Raw genomic sequence first — 22,302 nt, 5'->3', positions numbered from 1 at the left:
TCATTTAAGAATCTGGTGGAAGGGAAGCAGCAAACAAAGCCGTAGATTTCAAAATAGATATTTCACTGGTCCTCTTTTGGTTAAGTATTTCAAATAGCCCTTTTTACAAAATGGCCTCCATTGCTAAACTAGAATAGCCACACATCAACTGAAAATCAAATCTCTAACTGAAAATCAAATTTAAAAATTATACAATCTAATATTTAATATGTTTGTTCTGCATCAAACTACAACACAGTGATTTGAAAAAGATCTATTTTGAAAATTATATGCCTACTTTGTTTTCTTGAAATTTGTGAATGAATTTAGAACTTAAAAGGTATTATACATTACATTATTTAGACCACAACCATGAAGAGATAGATTTTGAAAATTTAAGACTTACCTGAAGGAAACTTTGAATTAATATCCTCAGTAAATAACCAAAGATAAATACAAATTATGAGTATTTTGTTACACATGATAAGATTTTTTAAAGTACAGCTCATTGCTAAAAGTTTAAAAAATTGTATTCTCTAAGAACGACTAAGTACAACGTACACAAAATTATTTTCCTTTTGAGCAAGAATGCATTTAGCCTGTTTCCATTGCTTACTGGCATTCCCTTGACAGCAATTCCAATTAGTAAAACGTTCCAAGAAAGACACGAAATATGAGAAATACAATCCTAAATTACAGCATTTGAGGAGGTCATATAGTCCTCATACTTAATGTTTCAATAGGAAAAATTCAATTAATAGCCTCATTGTACTATCCCTGTGGCTTTATTATACGTAATAGAACTAAAATTTCCCTTTTGTTATGATTGGATGAACCGCACCCTATATGGCAGACACGACTCATGCAAAATCACAAAGGTTCCCTCTAAATTTGGCCTCCACTTGTATCGGCTTCCCATAGCAGCCCCCAAATAATAGGAAGTTATGCAAATTAGTGTATTTTATTTTATCCATTATACAATTCTACTATGCAAACAAATCCTACACTGACTCAGAACCCATATCTCTTACCATGGGAAAACAATGGTAAGGTTTAACATCATATTTGAAAGAGAATATGAACTAGACAATATTCCTAATAAATCGAATGGCTAAGAGTCAAAACACCAGCATATATTTCATAAAGGCTCTAATGAGGCTGGCGGCAAAAATATAATACACGATGATTTAACAGGAACCACCTAAGTATTCTGGTACCATGGGCACTACAATGACTACCTTTTTAGGTAGCAAACCAGCGTAAAACAAGTTGAAAATAATTGTACTGTAAATGTATACCACCGACAACAAAACCTGTGCTGTGTATATTCATATTGCATCAGTTATTCTCTGAAAATAGAAGACAACTCAAGGTCAAATGAAAAATAACCAATAACTCCTATTCTTTGCCTTACCACCTCCCGCTGTCCACTCAAAAAAATTAACACCTTACTTAATTAGTAGTGTGTTTATGTTTAGATAATCACAAGATTGTTGAAAGATATAATATAACAGAAGGTTTGTTTTGTTTGAAAATTATATTATTTGGGGAGGAAGAATAACTACAGGAAGAAGCTTGTGTGGTGTGGTTAGCATGGTTAGATTTCAATGGGAAAAGGGGTATTTAGACCTAGTATACAATATGTTTTTATTAGAAAAGAACATTATCTTTTTATTGTTATCAATTGCTCTTAAATTTTTCTTTAATGCAATTTCACAGCAATCTCAAGAAGATACACTAAAGGCCCTTGATTATATATACTCTACAGAATGTATTGTATCACAAAGATACACATCCAATAAGATTTCTTTTTTCATCTGAAATTTATAAAGATAATTTTCCATGCTGACAGTGCACATTTCATCCACAAGTTTGAGGAGTCAAATGCTACCACAGCTGGGGGTTATTCTGCCAAATGGCTTCCAACAGGGACTACAGAGATGTGGGCTAGGAGGCATGTGTGTGTGCAGGAAAAAGCAACAGACCTGATGGGAAATAGCCCTTCTCTGGAGTCATTTTTATCAATTACCATCTGAGTGATCTAATCAAATATAGTCTAATGAAAACAGCAACACTAGGAAGGAAAAGCAAATATTAAAACAGCTGCTTGATTACCTACAGAGATTAAAACAAAAAGCAAGAAGTGAGGCTGATATATTTCATAGGGATTTGCTAAGGCTGAAGGGAGGGGTAAGGGGCAGATACCTTAAAAAAAATCCATCATGAAAGGAACTGAGACAAGATTATAAAAAAGGGGGCCAAGTTATAGCGCGCCATGGGATTTTTAATCTGGCTACCTGTGGTTTCTGTAGTTAAGGCTTTATTCATCCCAAAACGGGGGGCGGGGGGGGGGTGGGGGGGAGAAAAACAAAAAAAATCACATTTATATGTCAGTTTTGCAAATCATCAAACAGCGTGCATCAATAAGAATAATAAGAAAACATTAAACGCTGATGACTTTTTAAAAACAGATACCCGTTTTATCAAATATTATTGATAATTACCTGTGCATCTCGTTTCTTGAACTCCTGAATTTGATTTTCGTGCTCCATATTGGCAGCGCGAAGCTGTTTTTCCAGGTTTTCAATTTCCCGTTCATGGTCTCGGACTAGGCTATCCTTCTCTGCGTTATGCTGCTGTAATAGGTGCGTCTTCTCCTGTTCATGCTCCAGCTTCAGCTCTACTATCTGATTGGACAATGAGGAGGACAGTTCATCAACAGAACATCCTTGTCGTCATGACAACTCATGTACAGCTTAATTTTTCTCTAATTTGTCCAAGTTGAAAATTTTTATTTTTACATCATTATTACCTCACCCTCGAAATACTCTCATTTGTTGGGGTGGTGGTTATGCAAACCTCCTAATATTCAAAATAGTTGGGCATATTCAGTAAATCCTTCTTCAATCTGTTGACACAAATGTCTGAACATTGAAAAAAATTATCTCAAATGCTAGTCACTTCCTCCCCAAGAATTCGGGTATTACTGATCAGCAATGGTTATAAATGGTTAACAGTCAGTACGCTTTGCTTTTTGCTTAAATATACACATGTAAAAAGCAGCAATTAAATCAGTCAGCTTTCTTCATGATTTACAAATAAAAGATCGGAGCTAAATACGCATCTGGATTCTTGTGTATACAGTTGTCTTTTAAAAAATAAAATGATAAATTTCAAAGCTCTATTATCTTGTTGTCAGCTACGGTATACCAACATAAACAGATGTTATGTGTTCCAGAAGGAAACCTGCTGTGCTGCAAGCTTGCGCCATGATTTCATAAAGAGCATTCTATTCTCAGGATCCTTTCCCAGTCCACTCCACACTGGAGACTGTGACCTTGGCCAGTCTTAGCCTCTCCCCGCTAGACTGAATGGCAGCCCGAGACCAAGGGCCTGGTTGCCGCAGCTTTGATACTAATCCTCCCAGACTGTGCACAATGGCACCCTACCTGGCCTGCAAACTATAGCCAGCCAGGCTGTCTTTGAAGCAGGTGATGAATAGGGGACTGCAGGAAGCCAGCTTCCCCAGTGAACTCCAGGCCACACAGCTGCTAAGAACAGTCACTTGGATTTTTCTTCAGTTTTGGTGGATTTCAGGGGGAAAAACTGCTGTTATCTAGAATATGTTGTGTTATTTTCGGCGTGAGAATCCATCTTCAAAAAAGCTAACAGTAGGAGCCTGCTCCAAATCGATCTTGTTTCGTGCAATGAATCACCAGACTACCTTATCTTAAAGCTATAGCATTCATTTCTCCAGGCATGCACACTGCACTAAATTTCAGAAGTTTTCTTTTTAAATTTGAAATTCTTATCCCTTATGACAAGTCAAGAATCAAAACACAAATGAAATTTGCTTTAAAACATAGGTTTCAAAATGTTTTCTTATTGTGATTAAAGAGTAGCTGGTACCATTCCTTCTGAAACTATTCCAAACAACGGAAAAAGTGGGACTCCTCCCTAATTCATTTTATGAGGCTAGCATCATCCTGATACCAAAACCTGGAGGAGACACAACAAGAAAAGAAAATTTCAGGCCATTTTCCCTGATGAACATCGATGCAAAAATCCTCAATAAAATACTGGCAAACCGAATCCAGCAGCACATCAAAAAGCTTATCCACCATGATCAAGTCGGCTTCATCCCTGGGATGCAAGGCTGGTTCAACATACGCAAATCAATAAACGTAATCCATCACATAAAGAGAACCAATCACAAAAAACACATGATTAACTCAATAGATGCAGAAAAGGCCTTTGATAAAATTCAACATCTCTTCATGCTAAAAACTCTCAATAAACTAGGTATTGATGGAATGTATCTCAAAATATTAAGAGCTATTTATGACAAACCCACAGCCAATATCATACTGAATGGGAAAAGCTGGAAGCATTCCCTTTGAAAACCGGCACAAGACTCTCACCACTCCTATTCAACATAGTATTGGAAGTTCTGGTCAGGGCAATCACGCAAGAGAAACAAATAAAGGGTATTCAAATAGAAAGAGAGAAAGTCAAATTGTCTCTGTTTGCAGATGACATGATTGTATATTTGGAAAACCCCATCGTCTCAGCCCCAAATCTCCTTAAGCTGATAAGCAACTTCAGCAAAGTCTCAGGATACAAAATCAATATGCAAAAATCACAAGCATGCCTGTACACCAATAATAGACAAACAGAGAGCCAAATCATGAGTGAACTCCCATTCACAATTGCTACAAAGAGAATAAAATACCTAGGAATCCAACTTACAAGGGATGTGAAAGACCTCTTCAAGGAGAAATACAAACCACTGCTCAAGGAAATCAGACAGGACACAAACAAATAGAAAAACATTCCATGCTCATGGATAACAAGAATTAATATCGTGAAAATGGCCGTGCTGCCTGAAGTAATTTATAGATTCAATGCTATCCCCATCAAGCTACCATGGACTTTCTTCACAGAATTAGAAAAAACTACTTTAAATTTTATATGGAACCAAAAAAGAGTCTGTATAACCAAGATAATCCTAAGCAAAAAGAACAAAGCTGGAGGCATCATGCTACCTGACTTCAAACTATACTATGAGGCTACAGTAACCAGAACTGCAAGGAACTGGTACCAAAACAGATATATAGGCCAATGGAACAGAACAGAGGCATCAGAAATAATGCCACACATCTACAATCATCTGATCTTTGACAAACCTGACAAAAACAAGCAATGGGGAAAGGATTCTCTATTAAATAAGTGGTGTTGGGAAAACTGGCTAGCCATATGCAGAAAAATGAAACTGGATCCCTTCCTTACACTTTATACAAACATTAACTCAAGATGGATTAAAGACTTAAACGTAAGACCTAAACCCATAAAAATCCTAGAAGAAAACCTAGGCAATACCACTCAGGACAGAGGCATGGGCAAAGACTTCATGACTAAAACACCAAAAGCAATGGCAACAAAAGCCAAAATTGACAAATGGGATCTAATTAAACTAAAGAGCTTCTGCACAGCAAAAGAAACTATCACCAGAGTGAACAGACAACATACAGAATGGGAGAAAATTTTTGCAATCTATCTATCTGAGAAAGGGTTAATATCCAGAATCTACAAAGAACTTAGACAAATTTACAAGAAAAAAACAACCCCATCAAATAGTGGATGAAGGATATGAACAGACACTTCTCAAAAAAAGCCATTTACGCAGACAACAAACATATGGAAAAAAGCTCATCATCACTGGTCATTAGAGAAATGCAAATCAAAACCACAATGAGATAACATCTCATGCCAGTTAGAATGGTGATCACAAAAAGTCAGGAAACAACAGATGCTAGAGATGATGTGGAGAAACAGGAACACTTTTACACTGTTGGTGGGAGTGTAAATTAGTTCAACCATTGTGGAAGACAGTGTGGCAATTCCTCAAGAATCTGGAACCAGAAATACCATTTGACCCACAATCCCATTACTGGGTATATACCCAAAGGATTTTAAATCATTCTACTATAAAGACACATGCACGGCTGGGGAAGGTGGCTCATGCCTGTAATCCCAGCACTTTGGGAGGCTGAGGCGGGTGGATCACGAGGTCAGGAGATCGAGACCATCTTGGCTAACATGGTGAAACCCCGTCTCTACTAAAAATAAAAAAACAAAAACAAAAACAAAATTAGCCAGGTGTAGTGGTGGATGCCTGTAGTCCTAGCTACTTGGGAGGCTGACGCAGGAGAATGGCACGAACCCGGGTGGCGGAGCTTGCAGTGAGCCAAGATAGTGCCACTGCACTCCAGCCTGGGCAACAGAGCCAGACTCCGTATCAAAAAAAAAAAAAAGAAGACACATGCACACTTATGTTTATTGCAGCACCCTTCACAATAGCAAAGACTTGGAACTCACTCAAATGCCCACCAATGATAGACTAGATAAAGAAAATGTGGCACATTTACACCATACTATGCAGCCATAAAAAATGATGAGTTCATGTCCTTTGCACAGACATGGATGAAGTTGGAAACCATCATTCTCAGCAAGTTAACATAGGAACAGAAAGCCAAACACCCCATGTTCTCACTCATAAGTGGGAGCTGAACAATGAGAACACTTGGACACAGGGAGGGGAGCATCACACACAGGGGCCTGTCGGGGGGTAGGGGACTAGAGGAGGGATAGCATTAGGAGAAATACCTAATGTAGGTGACAGGTTGATGGGTGCAGCAAACCACCATGTCACATGTATACCTATGTAACAAATCTGCAGGTTCTGCACATGTATCCCAGAACTTAAAGTATAATAATAATAATAATAATAAAGAGTTAGAAAATCAACAATGTATTTCTAACCATAAATGTATTGTTATTTAGAAGAAGAAAACTATGCAAACTCTTGAACATATACACTTATAACAATAAAATAATGTATAAATAATAAGGCAAAATGTATTTTGCATCTCAGAATTGTGATGTGTTATAGTGAATTTATATTTATTTAAAATTTAGGGGTTTTCCCCATATTATTCTACTATTGGCAATATTCAGAAAAAACAGTATAAACATTTTCTCCTAATACATACTATACCGAGTAAGAAAGTTTTCTTTATTTAAAATAAATGTGTATGCTTTGTTCTGTGTCTCACAGAACTATGTTAATCCCAACAAAAGAGAGATTTCATATTGTATTGCTGTTATGACATTTTGCTCAGGAAGCTGAGTGAATGAATTACTGAGATGGAATATTTTTAGTTCTTGGACATGTTATTTCTACTCAGCGTTATACCAACAAGGATCATTATAATAAAATTATAAACTTAAATCAAAATCATTTAAGCATGTAACACACTGAAGGGAAATGGGAGGTAGAAAGTTCTATTGAGATCTTCTTGAAAGCCTCAGAAATATTGGGAGGAGGGATGTGACTTAAAATTGGTTAAAAGCAAAATATTTTACAATATTCTAGAATGAGAAAAGTAACCAAATGAGCTATAATTGGGGCAAAAGAATTGCAGAATTTTCTCCCAACAGAAAACACATGACTAGAACTAGCTGTGAGATCGTTAGTAATGATACCTCCTTGTTCTGTGCTCTAGTAGTAATGTACTTTCACAGTAACTTTCTAAACAGAGACCTTTGAAGTTTCTTATAGACTCATCAATGATCATGCCCATGTTCAAATTTCACTTTATTCATTTTTAAAAATCAGGAAAAAAAGGAAATAGCAGTTATCACATTTCAAGCATAAACATAAATAGTCATAAATGATTGTTAGTTTGATATTTTGCCAGGGCCTATTGCTCATGATTCTACTTAATGAACAAATCTCAAGGTTGCCAAAGCCTTTTAAATATCATTCACTTTTACCTCTCCTGCTTGAACAGAGAATAAGGATAATTTTCAATTTAAAATGCAATAGCTCAGGCTTGTCTGCTAAATCCAACACTACATGTCTAACTTCTGGATGTCATGAGCCCTTTCTGGTCTTTTCCTAGGCTTCCGCACCATTAGCATCTTCTGGCAAGGGTGTCTTCTCCAGATAAATGGTAGAGTCCAGAGGAGAAACCCTAATGTTGGGGGAATATCTTGATGATGGTATTCGTAACTACAAAGGATGTCATCAAGGTAGATATGTAAATAAAAAGTTTTACTGGTGCCTAGCCCCATCCATGTAAATAAATGTTAAAAGAATCATCTGGACTTTCCATTTGTCCTTTACTTGTGGACACATCTCAAAGGTAAACACAAAGTAGCACATCTTCTTCATGTTGGACTAGTAGATACTTCAGTTGACCAACAATAATGTCTAACGGAGTTAATGATGACCAGGAGGTGGTAAATTATGGACATTGTAGAGGACATAAAAGCAGACAGAACCCACAAAATGAATATTAAATGGTTAATAAGCCTTCTAAGTTAAGGGGTGTGGGGCATCTGGACCCGTAATACATGCTACAAGGGAGAACTGGATGCACCATGATCAAGGACCCTGCTTAATTAAGGCTGGCTAAGGAGTTCCCTGTAATAAAAGAGGGAAGGCTTCAAGTTCCATAATCCAAAAGCATTGAGCTATGAGACAGATAACAATACTGGGTATGTGCCCACCCTAAACATATTAAAGAAGACTGGCATGTCTTCCAGGGACACTGGTAGTGTCAGCCCTCATGTGCAAGCACCTGGTGGCATATGATAGTCCTTTGAGATGCTAGGGTTGACGGCTTGGTGGTTGGGGTTCATTGTCTAGAAAATACTGGGTTGACTCGTAGGAAATTGTCATTTTTGAGGTCAAAACAGGAGATGAAAAAGGGACCGGGGCAGTGGCTCACGCCTGTAATCCCAACACTTTGGGACGCTGAGCCGGGCAGATCATCTGAGGTCAGGAGTTCAAGACCAGCCTGACCAACAAGGAGAAACCCATCTCTACTACAAATACAAAATTAGCCTGGTGTGGTGGTGCATGCACGCAATCCCAGCTACTCAGGAGGCTGAAGCAGAAGAATCGCTTGAACCTGGGAGGTGGAGGTTGCGGTGAGCCAAGATCACGCCATTGCACTCCAGCCTGGGCAACAAGAGTGAAACTCTGTCTCAAAAAAAAAAAGAAAAAGGGTCCTGCTCCACCCACTATGCTACTCCACAACACATGCAGAATTTGAAATTCAAGAGTAAAGTTTTGAAGTTCTGAAGTTCCTAAAAGCATCGGCCTCCATTTCAGAACAGACGAAATCCTTCTACAGCTTCATGATGATGTCTTCATTCCAATTGAACTTTCATGTAAGTGCCTAAGGGCAAGAGCACATTCTAGGTCCCAAGAAAGACCAAGATGGAGCCACTGGACATACAAGTCCCTAGGGATCTTGGGATATATATTTTAAGTCCTGGTAACTGTTTTACAGTGAAATTAGTGCTAGCGAATATGGCCTGAACCACTTTTAATAATCATTTAAAGAAATAGAAAAGGAGATGGAAAAAGTCATTTCTTCTCAATATACAATATGTGGAAGACTAATATATCCCAATAACATAACTTAATGTCAGGAATGCCAGTGCTAGAAACATAAATTATAGAAGGATGTACCACAACACATTGAAAAGGGGAAATGATGGTATAAAATACTAACCAAAATAATCTTGAAGGTAATCAAATTACAAACTTTATATTCTACATAGCCCTGGTGTAAAAACGGGTTACAGCCAGAGAAAGTAGGGAGAGTGGTTCTCCATATTCTCTGGCTAGAAAAGGAGGAAGAAAGGGAGTCACAGTTAGATGCCCTGGGGTTATATTTGTCCTACAACCCAATGATAATTGCTCTCTCTTAAGTGAATAGAAATATGAAAGTTTAAGAATTTGGAAGGACTTAGAGGCTAGCTAATACAATGTTAATCTTAATCTAAAAACCTTCCCTATAAAACTCTGATAGTTGGTCATTCAGCTGCTGCTGGAATGATTTTACCAACAGGAGAATAACCATATTCCAAGAGAAACCGATGCCTCATACTGAACATACTTGGCACTGGAAATTCTGGGTAAAGATAATAGGGAAAACTGAGAATTGTGAAAAGAACAAAAACAAACGTTAAATACAGAACATGAGAACATTCACTGGCAGTGAACAAACAAGGAAAGAAGAATAATAACTTGGCCACAAATTTCAAAACAAGGTAGCCAAGGAAAGAAAGAGAAGATTCTGACATGGTTTGGTGAGACATACTCTTTTGTCCCTATACCCTAGAAGTAGAACTGGTAAGTTGAAATTATGCTGAGGATTATTTTCCAGTATCCCAGTTTTAGAGAAAAATGAACTGAAGATGTATCATTCACTTTTCCCCCTTCTGCCTGGGTGGAAGAATAGGAGGACAATTTCAATGGAGTAAAAATGGCTACTAGAGAGAGATGAATCAAGTTAGGAAAGTAGGAAACTTGGGCTGATTCTCTCTGATAGAATATAGGAGTTAGAGCTCACATAAAAAAGAAAACACTCTCTAATACACAGAAAAACCCCAGTGTAAGACATTAATAAATTGTTAAAAGACAGAGCCAGTATCAGTTTCTCTGACAGAAGTTGTTCAGAACTGCAACTAAGCTCTTTTTCTCCATCCCTATCATGATCTCATAAAAAAGTAAAGGCAATGAAATACCTGTGCCTTCATACTGAAATTCAGAGGAGGACAGACAGGCTGAAAAGTAGTCAAAGAGAATTCATGAATATTATATCAGTCCATTTAACAGATTTGGACACAGGTGCCCACGTTAAGCCCAAGCAAGATGAGGGAGAAAAGTATCTGAAAACTAGAGAAACATTAATTACATTAGGAAAAAGCTGAACTTAGTGACAAAGAAGAGGAAAAGAAGAAAGTAAGGAAGAGGCCCATCATTAAAAACCAGAAACAATTGTAAGAGAACTTAATAAGAACATGAATGTAATGAAAGAATAATGCAAGGATAACAAGATAAAACAACAGAATTAACCAAGGACCCAAATAACTCCATCACAAAATTGATTCTAAATCAGAAACAATGAGTTGAATAAACATGGTGAAAAATCAAATCATTGACATAGATAAAGGGCTTGACGTAATCATAATAAAGGTCCAGGAAAAAGACAAAGAGAAGCTAAAGTAGGAAACGTGAAAAGAAAATCCATGTAAACACAGACCATGGTATCCGAAAATTTCCCTAAAATGAATGAAGAGATAAATGTGTATATCAAAAAGACACACTGTAGACCAAGAAAGATAGATTCCAATTGAGGAAAAGAAACATGAAAGAAACTCAAGGACTGTAGTCCCCAAACCACTCTTGAAACAAAAAAACACTTGGGGATAAATTTCAAGCAAGAGATGACCAGAGAAGCTGTTTAAGACCAATGTTTGCACCAAAAGGCAATGGATGATGTGTACAAAGTGTCAGGGGAAAAAAGAATGATCAAAAAATTTTATGCCCAGCTAAGGTATCCTTCACAAATAAGAGAACACATAGTGATGCTCGAGCATGCAAAAATGCAGTGAATACAACTATAAGCCCTTCTTGGAAAAGCTACTTGATGAAATCTCAGTAGTCAATAATAGATCAAAATAAGAACTCAGGTATGAAGTTGTGCAAAAATCCTGGTGGTGAGCACATAATTGATTTAAATAAAAAGCTAAGTTTATATAACTGTGAGAATTATGGTTATGGAACAAAATATAAATGTTATAAACTTCAACAATGTATAAATAATACTATGGTTGACAAAATAGACTGGTATAAGTAGGTGGAAGGAAATATGGGCAGTTTAATTTTTCTCTAATAAGGAGTTAACTAATGCCCTCAAAATTGAACCACAAAATTTAAAAATTACTCTAACTTCAATGTATTTTTAATTTCTAACATTCTAAAAATAATCTCTTATGTGGTTAAAAAAATGTTTTTCTAAATTTTAGAAATCTTTCCATTTCCACTGGGCACAGTGGCTCACCCCTGTTATCTCAGCACTTTGGGAGGCTGAGGTGAGATGATCACTTGAGCCCAGGAGTTCGAGACCAGCCTAGGCAATGTATCAAGACCCTATCTCTATAAAAAATAAATAAAAAAGAAAAAATGAGAGAAATCTTTCCGTTTCCCTTGTTTCTTCAAATAATTTCACATATAATTTAATATTTTAATTAAAAGTGGCAAATGTAGCATGGTCCTGTTTCTAGAAAATTGTTTTTGTCTATATATCTACTTATCCTTCTATTTATCAATCTCTCATAGAAATTTCTGGAATAATGCTCACCTAAGATTAACAGCAGTCGTTTCCGGAAGGTAAGATTTGGGTAAAATTTTTGTTTCCTTCTTTGTGTGCAGGACCATGTCAAATGCCAGTAGCTCCCTTCGGGGGGAATATCTACTTCTGGTGGCAGTACAAGACTCTTAAACAAGGGATGTGGTCTCTCTTATAACAAACGGGTTCTGGGTCTGCGAACCAACTCAGATCGGGAAACTTGGTAGAGGACTATGATTTTCCACCCTAAGTGGAAAACTGTTTCAGTTTCACTCATCAGTTTTGGACATTTTCTTGATGTTGTACAAGCCAAGTAGTATTCCCACTGGCTCTCTGTCTTATCTCTCAGAACACAGCTCATTATCACCACAGATCCCTGCAGGGTAAGACACCTGAAGGGCCTGTCTAGCCTTACTATCCAGTAGAGTAATCGTGTCTACCTTCCATCTGATATCCAAGTGCCCCATGTAGTGCCTGCCATTCTGGAACCCAACTTTCCTGTTGAAAGTAGACAGCTCAGTTCCAAAGCAGCATCTCCTACTGTCGGCCCCGGAATACAGAGGAAACCACCATGGAGCTGGCTCAGTGCTATCAGTGCCCCTCCCACCAGTGCACCTTAGCACCCTAGTAAAGGCCATATCCTCTAGGCCCTCCCATGCACTGGCTTCTCTGGCCTAAAGCAACAAAACCACTCTTATATTGTCACTTTTCTGATACTTTGACCCTTCCTCCATAGTAAGCCAAGGCAGTTCTGCCATGGCTGAAGTAGCATGGAAGTAAGTGGCAGAAAAACTACTGCCTAGTAAAAATCACAATTATCAACATGCCACATTTTTTAAAAATAAAGATGAAGGACAGTTCAAACATTGTAAACTGTATACAAAATTATATTGATCATCAAATTAATAGTTCAAGGGGCACATTGCTTTAAAGGATTGGCCAGTAATAGATTTTTCTACAGGGCTTGCCAGGTAACACTTTCCTCTCACGTTCTACTCAAGGGCTCTCTGTGGAAAACCTTTGCTTCTAGGTTGTAAAATTTAGCACTAGTTTTATTAGGTTGGTGCAAAAGTAATTGTGGAAGTAATTGTTGTGTTTGCCATTACTTTCAATGGCAAAACCCGCAACTACTTTTGCACCAACCTAATATATAGGTCATTAGACTCATGATGTTAAGATGCATACTAAGAAACAGGCAACTGGTACATCAGTCCCTGGTATTTTTCATGCAATGAGATATATATTTAACATCATCAGGTTATGTCTCTGAACAATTTGCATCTGCAAAATTGCACACTTGAAATGTCAAAATAAGTTACTAAATTTTTTAGAGCTGCAGAAATTTTACGCTAATGGGGCAGTTTACCGCAAAGGTAGTAGTTTCACAGACTGATTTTATATCCTCACTAAAAGATGTTGGAATCTTTCTTTTTAGTCACAGTTATATGATATAAAATGTGCTATTTGATACTTCACTATATGAGAAAAGCTCCCTTAAAGATAAAATAAGGACATATACAATCTTCTGAGTCTTTGGAGTCAGAGTAAAAATACATTTTAGCACAGAAAATACTACAATCTGGTCTTACTTTCTGAACACTTTAATAGAAATAGGCACAAAAAAATTGTAAAAAGCAGGCAGTGTGTCAAGAACAGAAATAGAATGTGTCATTTGGGGATGGCCATGTGGCTCCCAGATTAGATATTTGCTACATCCATGAAATCTGTCAATCAACAGTTCAGTTTACGCATGGAAGTTCTCCTTATTTAAAAGTTTAATGTTGCTGTGATAACCGCTGTTAGAGATGGTACCAGGGCCTGCCAGCATACACTGCTTCTTCATTCCTTTTCCTCTCCAGCCAACCATCAACAGCCAGGACTACTGCCTGCTGAAGCTCCCGAAGCTCATGATACAGGGAGAGCAGAAGGCTGGAAGCAGAGCTGCGATTAGCAAGCTGATAGATGAAGCAAGGCTGGAAGAAGGCGCTATCTCCTGCGGTTATCTTCCCATTTAACACTTCAAAACACTTCTCCAGCACCTGTAGGTGATGAGTGACAATTATCCTGAGTTTTTAAAACTTTTTGAAAAATGAGCTATTACTTTCTGTGTTTTTATCTGCCAGATCTCAGTTGAAACTCAGGAAGAAGCCAGATAGTCAAACGCTTCAAAAGGATTTTTTTTTCATGGTTCAATAATGGACAACTCAAGCCACACAAATTGAGAAAATTAACTAAATTTAATTAAGATTAATTAACTAATTAACTAAATTAATGAACTCCATATAGATGGAGTTCAAAATTTTTAGAAAAAACCATGTCTTAACTGCATATTTTAATTCATTTTACTTTATGTGTTTCTCTACAGCACATTCAGTTCTCAATGAGATGTCCATGTCTTAATCTAGTATGTTACTGCTTTTGAATGAACATGAAATATAAAAATCATGTAAGTTTGCCAGCTACAGTTCGTAATTTAGAAGGACAAATAGGTCAACCTGGTTATAAACTCTTCCAATATATAGCACTGTGTCTTTACTTTCTTTTTACTTTCCTTATCTTGCCTACCACAATGCTTCGTAAATTATTCATCATTTTGAATGAAACAAGGTGGCATTCGAAAAACAGAATTACAAGTAGGTAGAAGACACCTGCTTCATCTTCCCCATCACCAAATTGGCTGGTCCACCTGCAAAGACCCTGCCTTACCTATGGCTTGAACACATGGCTGGCCTTGCAGCTACCTAAGGCAAGTCCCTTCATCTGTACACTGGGTTCCATCCTTTCTTGCCAAATTAAGCATGCTGCTCTTGAAATTATCCCATCACTCTCTGCATCATCAATATTTTCTTCTCTAGTGGATCAGTCTCATCAATAAGCAAACATGTTTTTAGCTTATCTCATTTTAAAAAAACTTTCCCTTGACCACACACATCCCTCTAGATACCACCCATTTCTCTGCTCCCTTTTCTTTCAAAATTCCTCAAAACGGCTGCTCACAACGCATTGTCTGTCCACCCACATAATTCAGGCGTTGGTTCCCACATTCTACTGAAACCAGTCTTGTTGAGGTGGCTAAAGACCTCGCCATCCAGCGGTCAGTTCTCAGTCCCCATCTAACTTCCCTTCTTGGCAACACCTGAAACAAGTGGTTACTCACTTCCTCCTTCCTGAAACACTGCACACGGCTTATGGGAAATCCCACCTTCTTAGACCTTCCTTTTACCTCACTGGTTGTTCCTTCTCAGTCTCTTTTGCTGCTTCCTCCACCTCTTCCTCATATGTAAGTGTTGGCAGCCCCTAGACTCAGTCCTGGAAGTTCCTTTCTTTTCTCTCTACTCATGTCTCAGTGTCTGTCACCACCATCCACCTGGTTGCTCAGTTGGAAAACTTTTAAGTCACATTTTAGCCCCCTCTTTACCTTACATTCTATTTCACAACCATTGACAAGTCCTGCCTGCAAAATAGATCCCAAATCTGACTACTCCCCGTCTCCCCTACCACTCCCACCCTAGTCCCAGCCCGGGTAACCTCTAACCAGCCCACTGCAATCATCTCCTAACTAGGTCCCCTGCATCCTCTCCTGCATCCATCGTAATCAAAGCTCCACACAGCAACTGGAGAGATCTTTCAAAAATGCAAACTAGGCCGGGTGCAGTAGCTCACGCCTGTAATCCCAGCACTTTGGGAGGCTGAGGTGGGTGGATCATGAGGTCAGGAGTTCGAGACCAGCCTGGCCAACATAGTGAAACCCTGTCTCTGCTAAAAATACAACAAAAAATTAGCCAGGCGTGGTGGCGGGTGCCTGTAGTCTCAGTTACTTGGGAGGCTGAGGCAGGAAAATCGCTTGAACCCAGGAGGCGGAGGCTGCAGTGAGCTGAGATCACACCACTGCACTCCAGCCTGGGTGACAGAGTGAGACTCCAACTCAAAAAAAAAAAGAAAAGCAAACCAGATCTTGCTCAAATGCTCCAGTGGCTTCTCAACACACTCAGAATAAAATCCAATCTCCCACCATGGTCCATAGGATGTGATAAAATCTACCCTGTACTGTACTTTGGCTCCAACCACTCTCTTCCAAGTTCACTCCATTCCAGCTACAAACTAACCCATCTCATGGCTGTTGCAACCATCCACCTGGAATGTTCTTTCCTTACCTCAGGTTTTTGTATGGTTTCCTCCTTCACTTCATCCAGGTCTTAATTTGAATATCATTTCAGTAGAGTCCTTCACTAACAATCTTATCTACAATGACACCTTGTATAAAATAATAACCATTTATAAAGTAGCCCTTTCACTCACAAACACTTTAGCTTGCTTTATTTTTCTTCACAACAGTTATCATTACCTCATCCTACCTTAAATTATGTTATGAAAAAGAGTGTGTGTGTGTGTGTGTGTGTGTGTGTGTGTGTGTAGTGGGTAGTGGGTAGTGGGTAGTGGGTAGTGGGTAGTGGTAGTGGTAGTGGTAGTGGTAGTGTTTTTCTCTTCCATCACAAGGGTAAAGACTCTATATTTTGTTCACTGTTATATCCCAAGCACTTGGAAGAGTGTTTAGCACACAGTCACTCAATAAACATGTGAAATAATGAATGATTGAGAAGGCATTAGTTCTACTTTATATTTTTAATGTACTTAAAGAAGGAATAATGAGTTAGTCCATATCACTATCCAGGAAAACAGCTTCTTTTTTTTTTTTTTTTGAAATGGGTGGGTGGGGTCTTGCTCTGTCACCCAGGCTAGATGGAGTGCAGTGGTGCTATCAAAGCTCACTGTAACCTTGAACTCCCAGGCTCAAACAACCCTCACACCTTAGCCTCTAAAATAGCTTGGAACACAGGTGCAAGCCACCATGCCAGTCTAATTTTTTTTTAATAGAGATGGGGGCCTCACTACGTTGCCCAGCCTGGTCTCTCACTCCTGGCTCCAAGCAATCCTCCCTCCTGGGCCTCCTGAGTTACTGGAAATACAGGCATAAGCCACTGCACCCAGCCCATCTTTGCTCTTTTAATATTCACTCTAGCTAAAGGTGCCACTTGTTTTAACCTAGATGAGAACTTAGCCAAAAGAAAAAAAAAGAGGAAGAGAAGGCTCTTCAATTACCTTTCACTAAATATCAGCACCCCTTCTATGACTCTAGGCTCCGACCACTGGACCTGGACACAGGGGCCCAAGCTCTGTAGTATCATGGCCCGGGTCTCTGAGTCTGGCAGCCTAATGGCTGGGAATCTGGTACTTTGCCATTGCCTGCAGGACCAATCTGTGACTTGTGGTGTAGCTGCATTCCCTGAATTTGGTGCTTATTCAAAGAAGTAAGTTGAAAGGAAGCATCATTAGATCAAGGATTGCATTTGTCTTGATCACCACTGAGGACCACAGGGGCTGATATGTAGCTGGGGTTCAAAAATGTATTAGGAATTGGAAGAGGAAGGTCAAGCAAAAAAAGACTTTCAAAAAGAGTATGATAAGGTAAGCAAGAATAAAAGAGAGAAAGAGCAGCATACTGGATGTACCATAAATCATACATATCTAGAAATCAATAAGTCATATGGAAATCCATTTTGAAGGGATTTTAGGGAGCCCCACAAATCCATGGTCATTTACCGCATTTACCTCAATACCGAAGAGAAAGTTTACGAAGTCTTTCTACTTGGATCAGTCTTGCTATCACCCAAATAATTTTAAACAATTCCCACTTTTATTTGCTCTCCTGTCCGTGTAATTCCTCCAGTCTCAGCAAATGATTTTGCCGCCTATCTGACAAAGAAAAACCTCAGTAATAAGAATGTCTTCATCTGCCTTTCGCAGATCCACAAACTTCTACACACCTGGCCTTCCCTTTTTTTCTCACGAGGCACAGGAGACAGACCTGGCCATCATCCAAGGCCAGCAGCTCCCCGCATGATGTGGGGAGCTGCCCAGTATCTCCACCTTCCTGGGAACATACACTAGTGAGTGTCCTCCCCTTTCCTCCCTCTCTTCTTTTCCACCATCTCCTTTTCCAGTGTAGACTAAATGGTCTCATTTAAAAGAAACCTGTCTGGGCGCGGTGGCTCACGCCTGTAATCCTAGCACTTTGAGAGTCCAAGGCGGGTGGATTGCCTGAGCTCAGGAGTTCAAGCCCAGTCTGGGCAACATGATGAAACCCCGTCTCTACTAAAATACAAGAAAAAATTAGCCGGGCGTGGTGGCATGTGCCTGTAGTCCCAGCTACTTGGGAGGCTGAGGCAGGAGAATTGCTTGAACCTGGGAGGTGGAGGTTGCAGGGAGCCGAGATTGCGCCACTGCACTCCAGCCTGAGTGACAGAGCAAGACTCTGTCTCAAAAAAAAAAAAAAAAATTAAAATTAAAATAAAAGAAGCCTAAGCTTGAAGGTTATACCACCTAGCTAATTAATGACTAGAATATTTACAAAGGACAAGGATTGGGAATCGCGTGCTATCTGCTTTTTAAATATCCCAACTGACCTTCACTTAAAATTTCCTACTTGCTTATCTTGCAGAATTTGTTTTGTCTTTGCTACTGTCTTTGCTAACAAAATATTTTAAGTTTTAAATAATGGCAGCTTGTAAGAAGTTGGCCCTTCAGTGTTTTTTGTTTTCTGTTTTTTTTGTAATCATTGACAATAAGCACTTATTCTTTCTGGAGAAGCTGGCCACTTGTTTATCTGCTGAACTACATTTCTCCTTCAAGGCTTTGTAGTGGAAAGCAAAGATATAAAACACAAGATTAAAGAATGATATCATGGAGTTGCCAAAGAAATCTCTATAGTCCAGGAAGTCCTAGCATGCCTGGTTGGTTGTTTGTTTCCAACTTGAATGAGGTTTGTGAAAAGACAATTAGAATTGTCTTTTTGTTCCAATGGGTTATACAGGAAAGAAACAGGAAATCTTGATGAAAGCTTGGGCTTTACAGGATATTTGCGTGAGCATTTAGCCCATGTGTTTGATGTTTTTCTTTCCACATCTGCACACTTTATGCCTGGATTTTGGCTAAGATACTTTAAAATACTACTTTGCTGTTTTCACTTCATTACAGTTCCTGGCACGGTGCTTTCTGTAAGAGAGGGGCTCAAAAATTAAAACTGGAGAAGGAAACTGAGGCCCAGAAGGCACAAGTCCATTCATTCCCTCTGAATGTCAGTCAGTTCCCTCATTATAAAATGTGAGGATTAGACCGGATAAGTGCTTTTAAAACTTTTCCACCAAAGTACTCTTAGCAGCAGTGAAAATGAATAGGACCCCCCTGGGGGATCTGAGGGCATAGCCTGAAGCAGCCTCTGCAAGCTGGAAGTTTCTTTGAAATGTCCTATTTTGTCTTAAAAATTCATGAGAACTTTGCATTTTACAAAACAGGAAAGTCTATGTTTGTTTTAATAGGAATGTTACCTCAATAGTAAAACTACGTTGCTTTCCCACAATCAAACTGAGTGGATGCAACACTCCAGGAAGCATGTACGCAGCCTCAGGAACCCCTGCACTTGCTCACACTCCCCCGGGGATCACCTTACCTGAGTTGGAGAAGCAAGGGCCCAGATGCTCGGCATCTAAATCCCCTCTTGATGTGAAATGCTATCATCATAACACTGACAATTTTACCTTTTAGAGAAAAGTAAAACAAAATAATAGAAAAATGTTCACACTTCCATTTGAATGGCAACTGAGAAAGTAGGCAAGAGTCCTGATACAGGGAAATCCAGCCAGACAGGTACCTAAGTGAATGAGTCAGCGGTGGAATCAGAGAAGTCAGTCTGTCAAGAGGGGCTGGGAATCTAATCAGGCAGATGAACAGAAAGTCCCAGAATCTTGGTTTTGGAAGAGACCACTGCAGTAGGACAGCCCCCGGAAGGCACAGTATCCCTCCAGAATACTCCAAAAACACACCGCAACCCACTCACACTGGAAACTTACTTTCTCACAAGAAAAACTGTTGCACATTTGAAGGAGGAGTTCTTTAGAAAAGAACTACCTTGAAACAATTCAAAATATTCCTCACGGTACCATCTATGTATGGGTTCAATTTCTGCCCCCTGGAACTCCGAGGGAGTGCATTTAGAGTGGGGGTCAAGAGCAGGCCTCAGGTTCAGGTTCCGAATCCACCACCTATGAACTCTGTGGGACCCTGGGCCATTTACTCAAATGGATGTACTTCAGTTTCTACAACTAGAAGATGAAAACAATAAACAGTGTAGCTACCTCACAAGATTTCTGTGAGTCAGGTGCGGTGGCTCACACCTGTAATCCCAGCACTTTGGGAGGCAGAGACAGGTGGATCACCTGACATCAGGAGTTCGAGACCAACCTAGCCAACATGGTGAAACCCTGTCTCTACTAAAAATACAAAAATTAGCCAGGAGTGGTGGCGCACCACGTGTAATCCCAGCTACTTGGGAGGCTGAGGCAGGAGAATCACTTGAACCTGGGTGGCAGAGGTTGCAGTGAGCCGAGATTGCACCACTGGCACTCCAGCCTGGGTGACAGACCAGGACTCTGTCTAAAAACAAACAAACAAACAAACAAAATATATATATATAAATAAATAATTATTATATATAATATGCATTATACATATATATATATATATATATATATATATATATATATATATATATTACTATGAAGATGGGGAGTGGCTGAATATGTGTAAAGCAAGCATAGTGCCTGGTCCAGGGTAGATCCTAATAACTGTGGGCTTTTAGGATTTTTATCACACAGACCAAGCCCAGTACTCCCTGAAATTCAGACCTTAAATTTACAAACAGAGAGATATGCAATCCTCCCTTTAAATATTCCCCTCTGACATAGTTCCAGACCTTTCTACACTCTGAAAACTCTTCTCTGAACATGTTCGAGTTTGTCAGTGGCCTGCTTAAAATGTGGTGACCAAAATCGACCTATTCCTTATGTGAGCTGAAACGTAAACAATACCTGGGACCATATCTGCCAGCCCTCTTGTCCCCTGTGTCCCAGGCACCACACTCCCCTTATCTCTGTGGCTTTCTGTCTTCCTTCTACTTTTGCAACCGATTTTCTAAACCAAAGCATGGCATTTTATATTCAACCTCAATAAATGTAATCTTCTTAATTCCAGCCAGTTTAAAGCTGCAGAAAACTCATTTTTTTTAATCCTACATATTAACTATTCCTCAGAACTCTAAGCATTGGGAAACTTTAAACTTTTTTTTTTTTAATCCCTTATCATCCTCGACTGACTGAGAGACACAGAAATCTCACTTCAGGTTAACACTAATCATTCAGAGATGGCCCTTTGAACTATCACTTAACCACATAAAGGTACCAATATTCAAACCATATTTCCCCATACTGCCTTCATGTAGGCACCGTCAGACGGCTCCACGAAAGCCAGATATAGTACATCTACTCCTATTTCCTTATCTACCAGCCTGGCTGCCCTGTTCAAAGAAGGAAATGAGCTTAGTTTAATCGGCTTCATTCTTAGTGTACTCATGCTGGCTTGCAGAGCTCACTACTGTATGCCTATCGTTTGTCATGATAAACTTCCACAGGAAAAAATCCTAACAATTTGGAGTGGTCAGGGGAAACACTGTTACAGTTAATAGAATATTCTGCTGAAAAAAAAAGCTAACTAAAAAAGTTTGTATATTGTCACACCAATAAATATTCTCCTAAAATGTACTAGCTCATATTCCTGCCTTCATCTTTCCTTAGTGAACTACCACCTGGGATCTTCATTCTCAGCATTGATTCTAATGTATAGACCTCTAGATATAGAAAGAATAAAAACAGGTGAAATCTGCACCCACCTGAGGTACCCTTGTGTGTGTTTTTACATTCCTGTTATACACTACATTTGTATCATCTCTTTTCATGAAAAAAAGAAAGAAAAATGGATGCAATGGTGTATGGCTTCCATTAATAGTATCAATTCTTTAAAGAATTTATCGGTATCCCTTATTGTGTTAGTATTATTTTTGATCAAGACAAAGACAAAAATTTGATAGATTTTAAAATCTATCATTCTGAGAAAAGCCTTTGAAGTCTACATGCTTCCAGACAAATTTATATATACTTTTTACATTAAAAAAGTGAAACTGTCACAATGTGGATAATAGGGGGTATAGAAAAAAAGAATT

The 22,302-nt window shown here is 38.9% G+C and overlaps 1 protein-coding gene across 39 annotated transcripts in view; it reads right to left on the bottom strand.

The window, feature by feature from the left end:
• Positions 1 to 22,302, bottom strand: part of CEP112 (centrosomal protein 112) — a 562,721-nt gene that overhangs the window by 262,827 nt on the left and 277,592 nt on the right. For all 39 annotated transcript variants that reach the window (XR_008679796.2, XR_010133740.1, XR_010133744.1 and 36 more), the window contains one exon: positions 2,484 to 2,666. Coding sequence is in view for 22 of the 39 variants with exons in the window: in XM_031011060.3 (XP_030866920.3) it covers positions 2,484 to 2,666 (183 nt within the window). In the remaining 17 variants the exon portion in view is untranslated. The remainder of the gene's footprint in view (positions 1 to 2,483; positions 2,667 to 22,302) is intronic.

Source organism: Gorilla gorilla, chromosome 4, assembly GCF_029281585.2.
Source record: "Gorilla gorilla gorilla isolate KB3781 chromosome 4, NHGRI_mGorGor1-v2.1_pri, whole genome shotgun sequence".
NCBI lineage: Eukaryota > Metazoa > Chordata > Mammalia > Primates > Hominidae > Gorilla > Gorilla gorilla.
The sequence above is the reverse complement of the archived record's forward strand: the minus strand, read 5'-3'. Positions and strand labels throughout refer to the sequence as shown.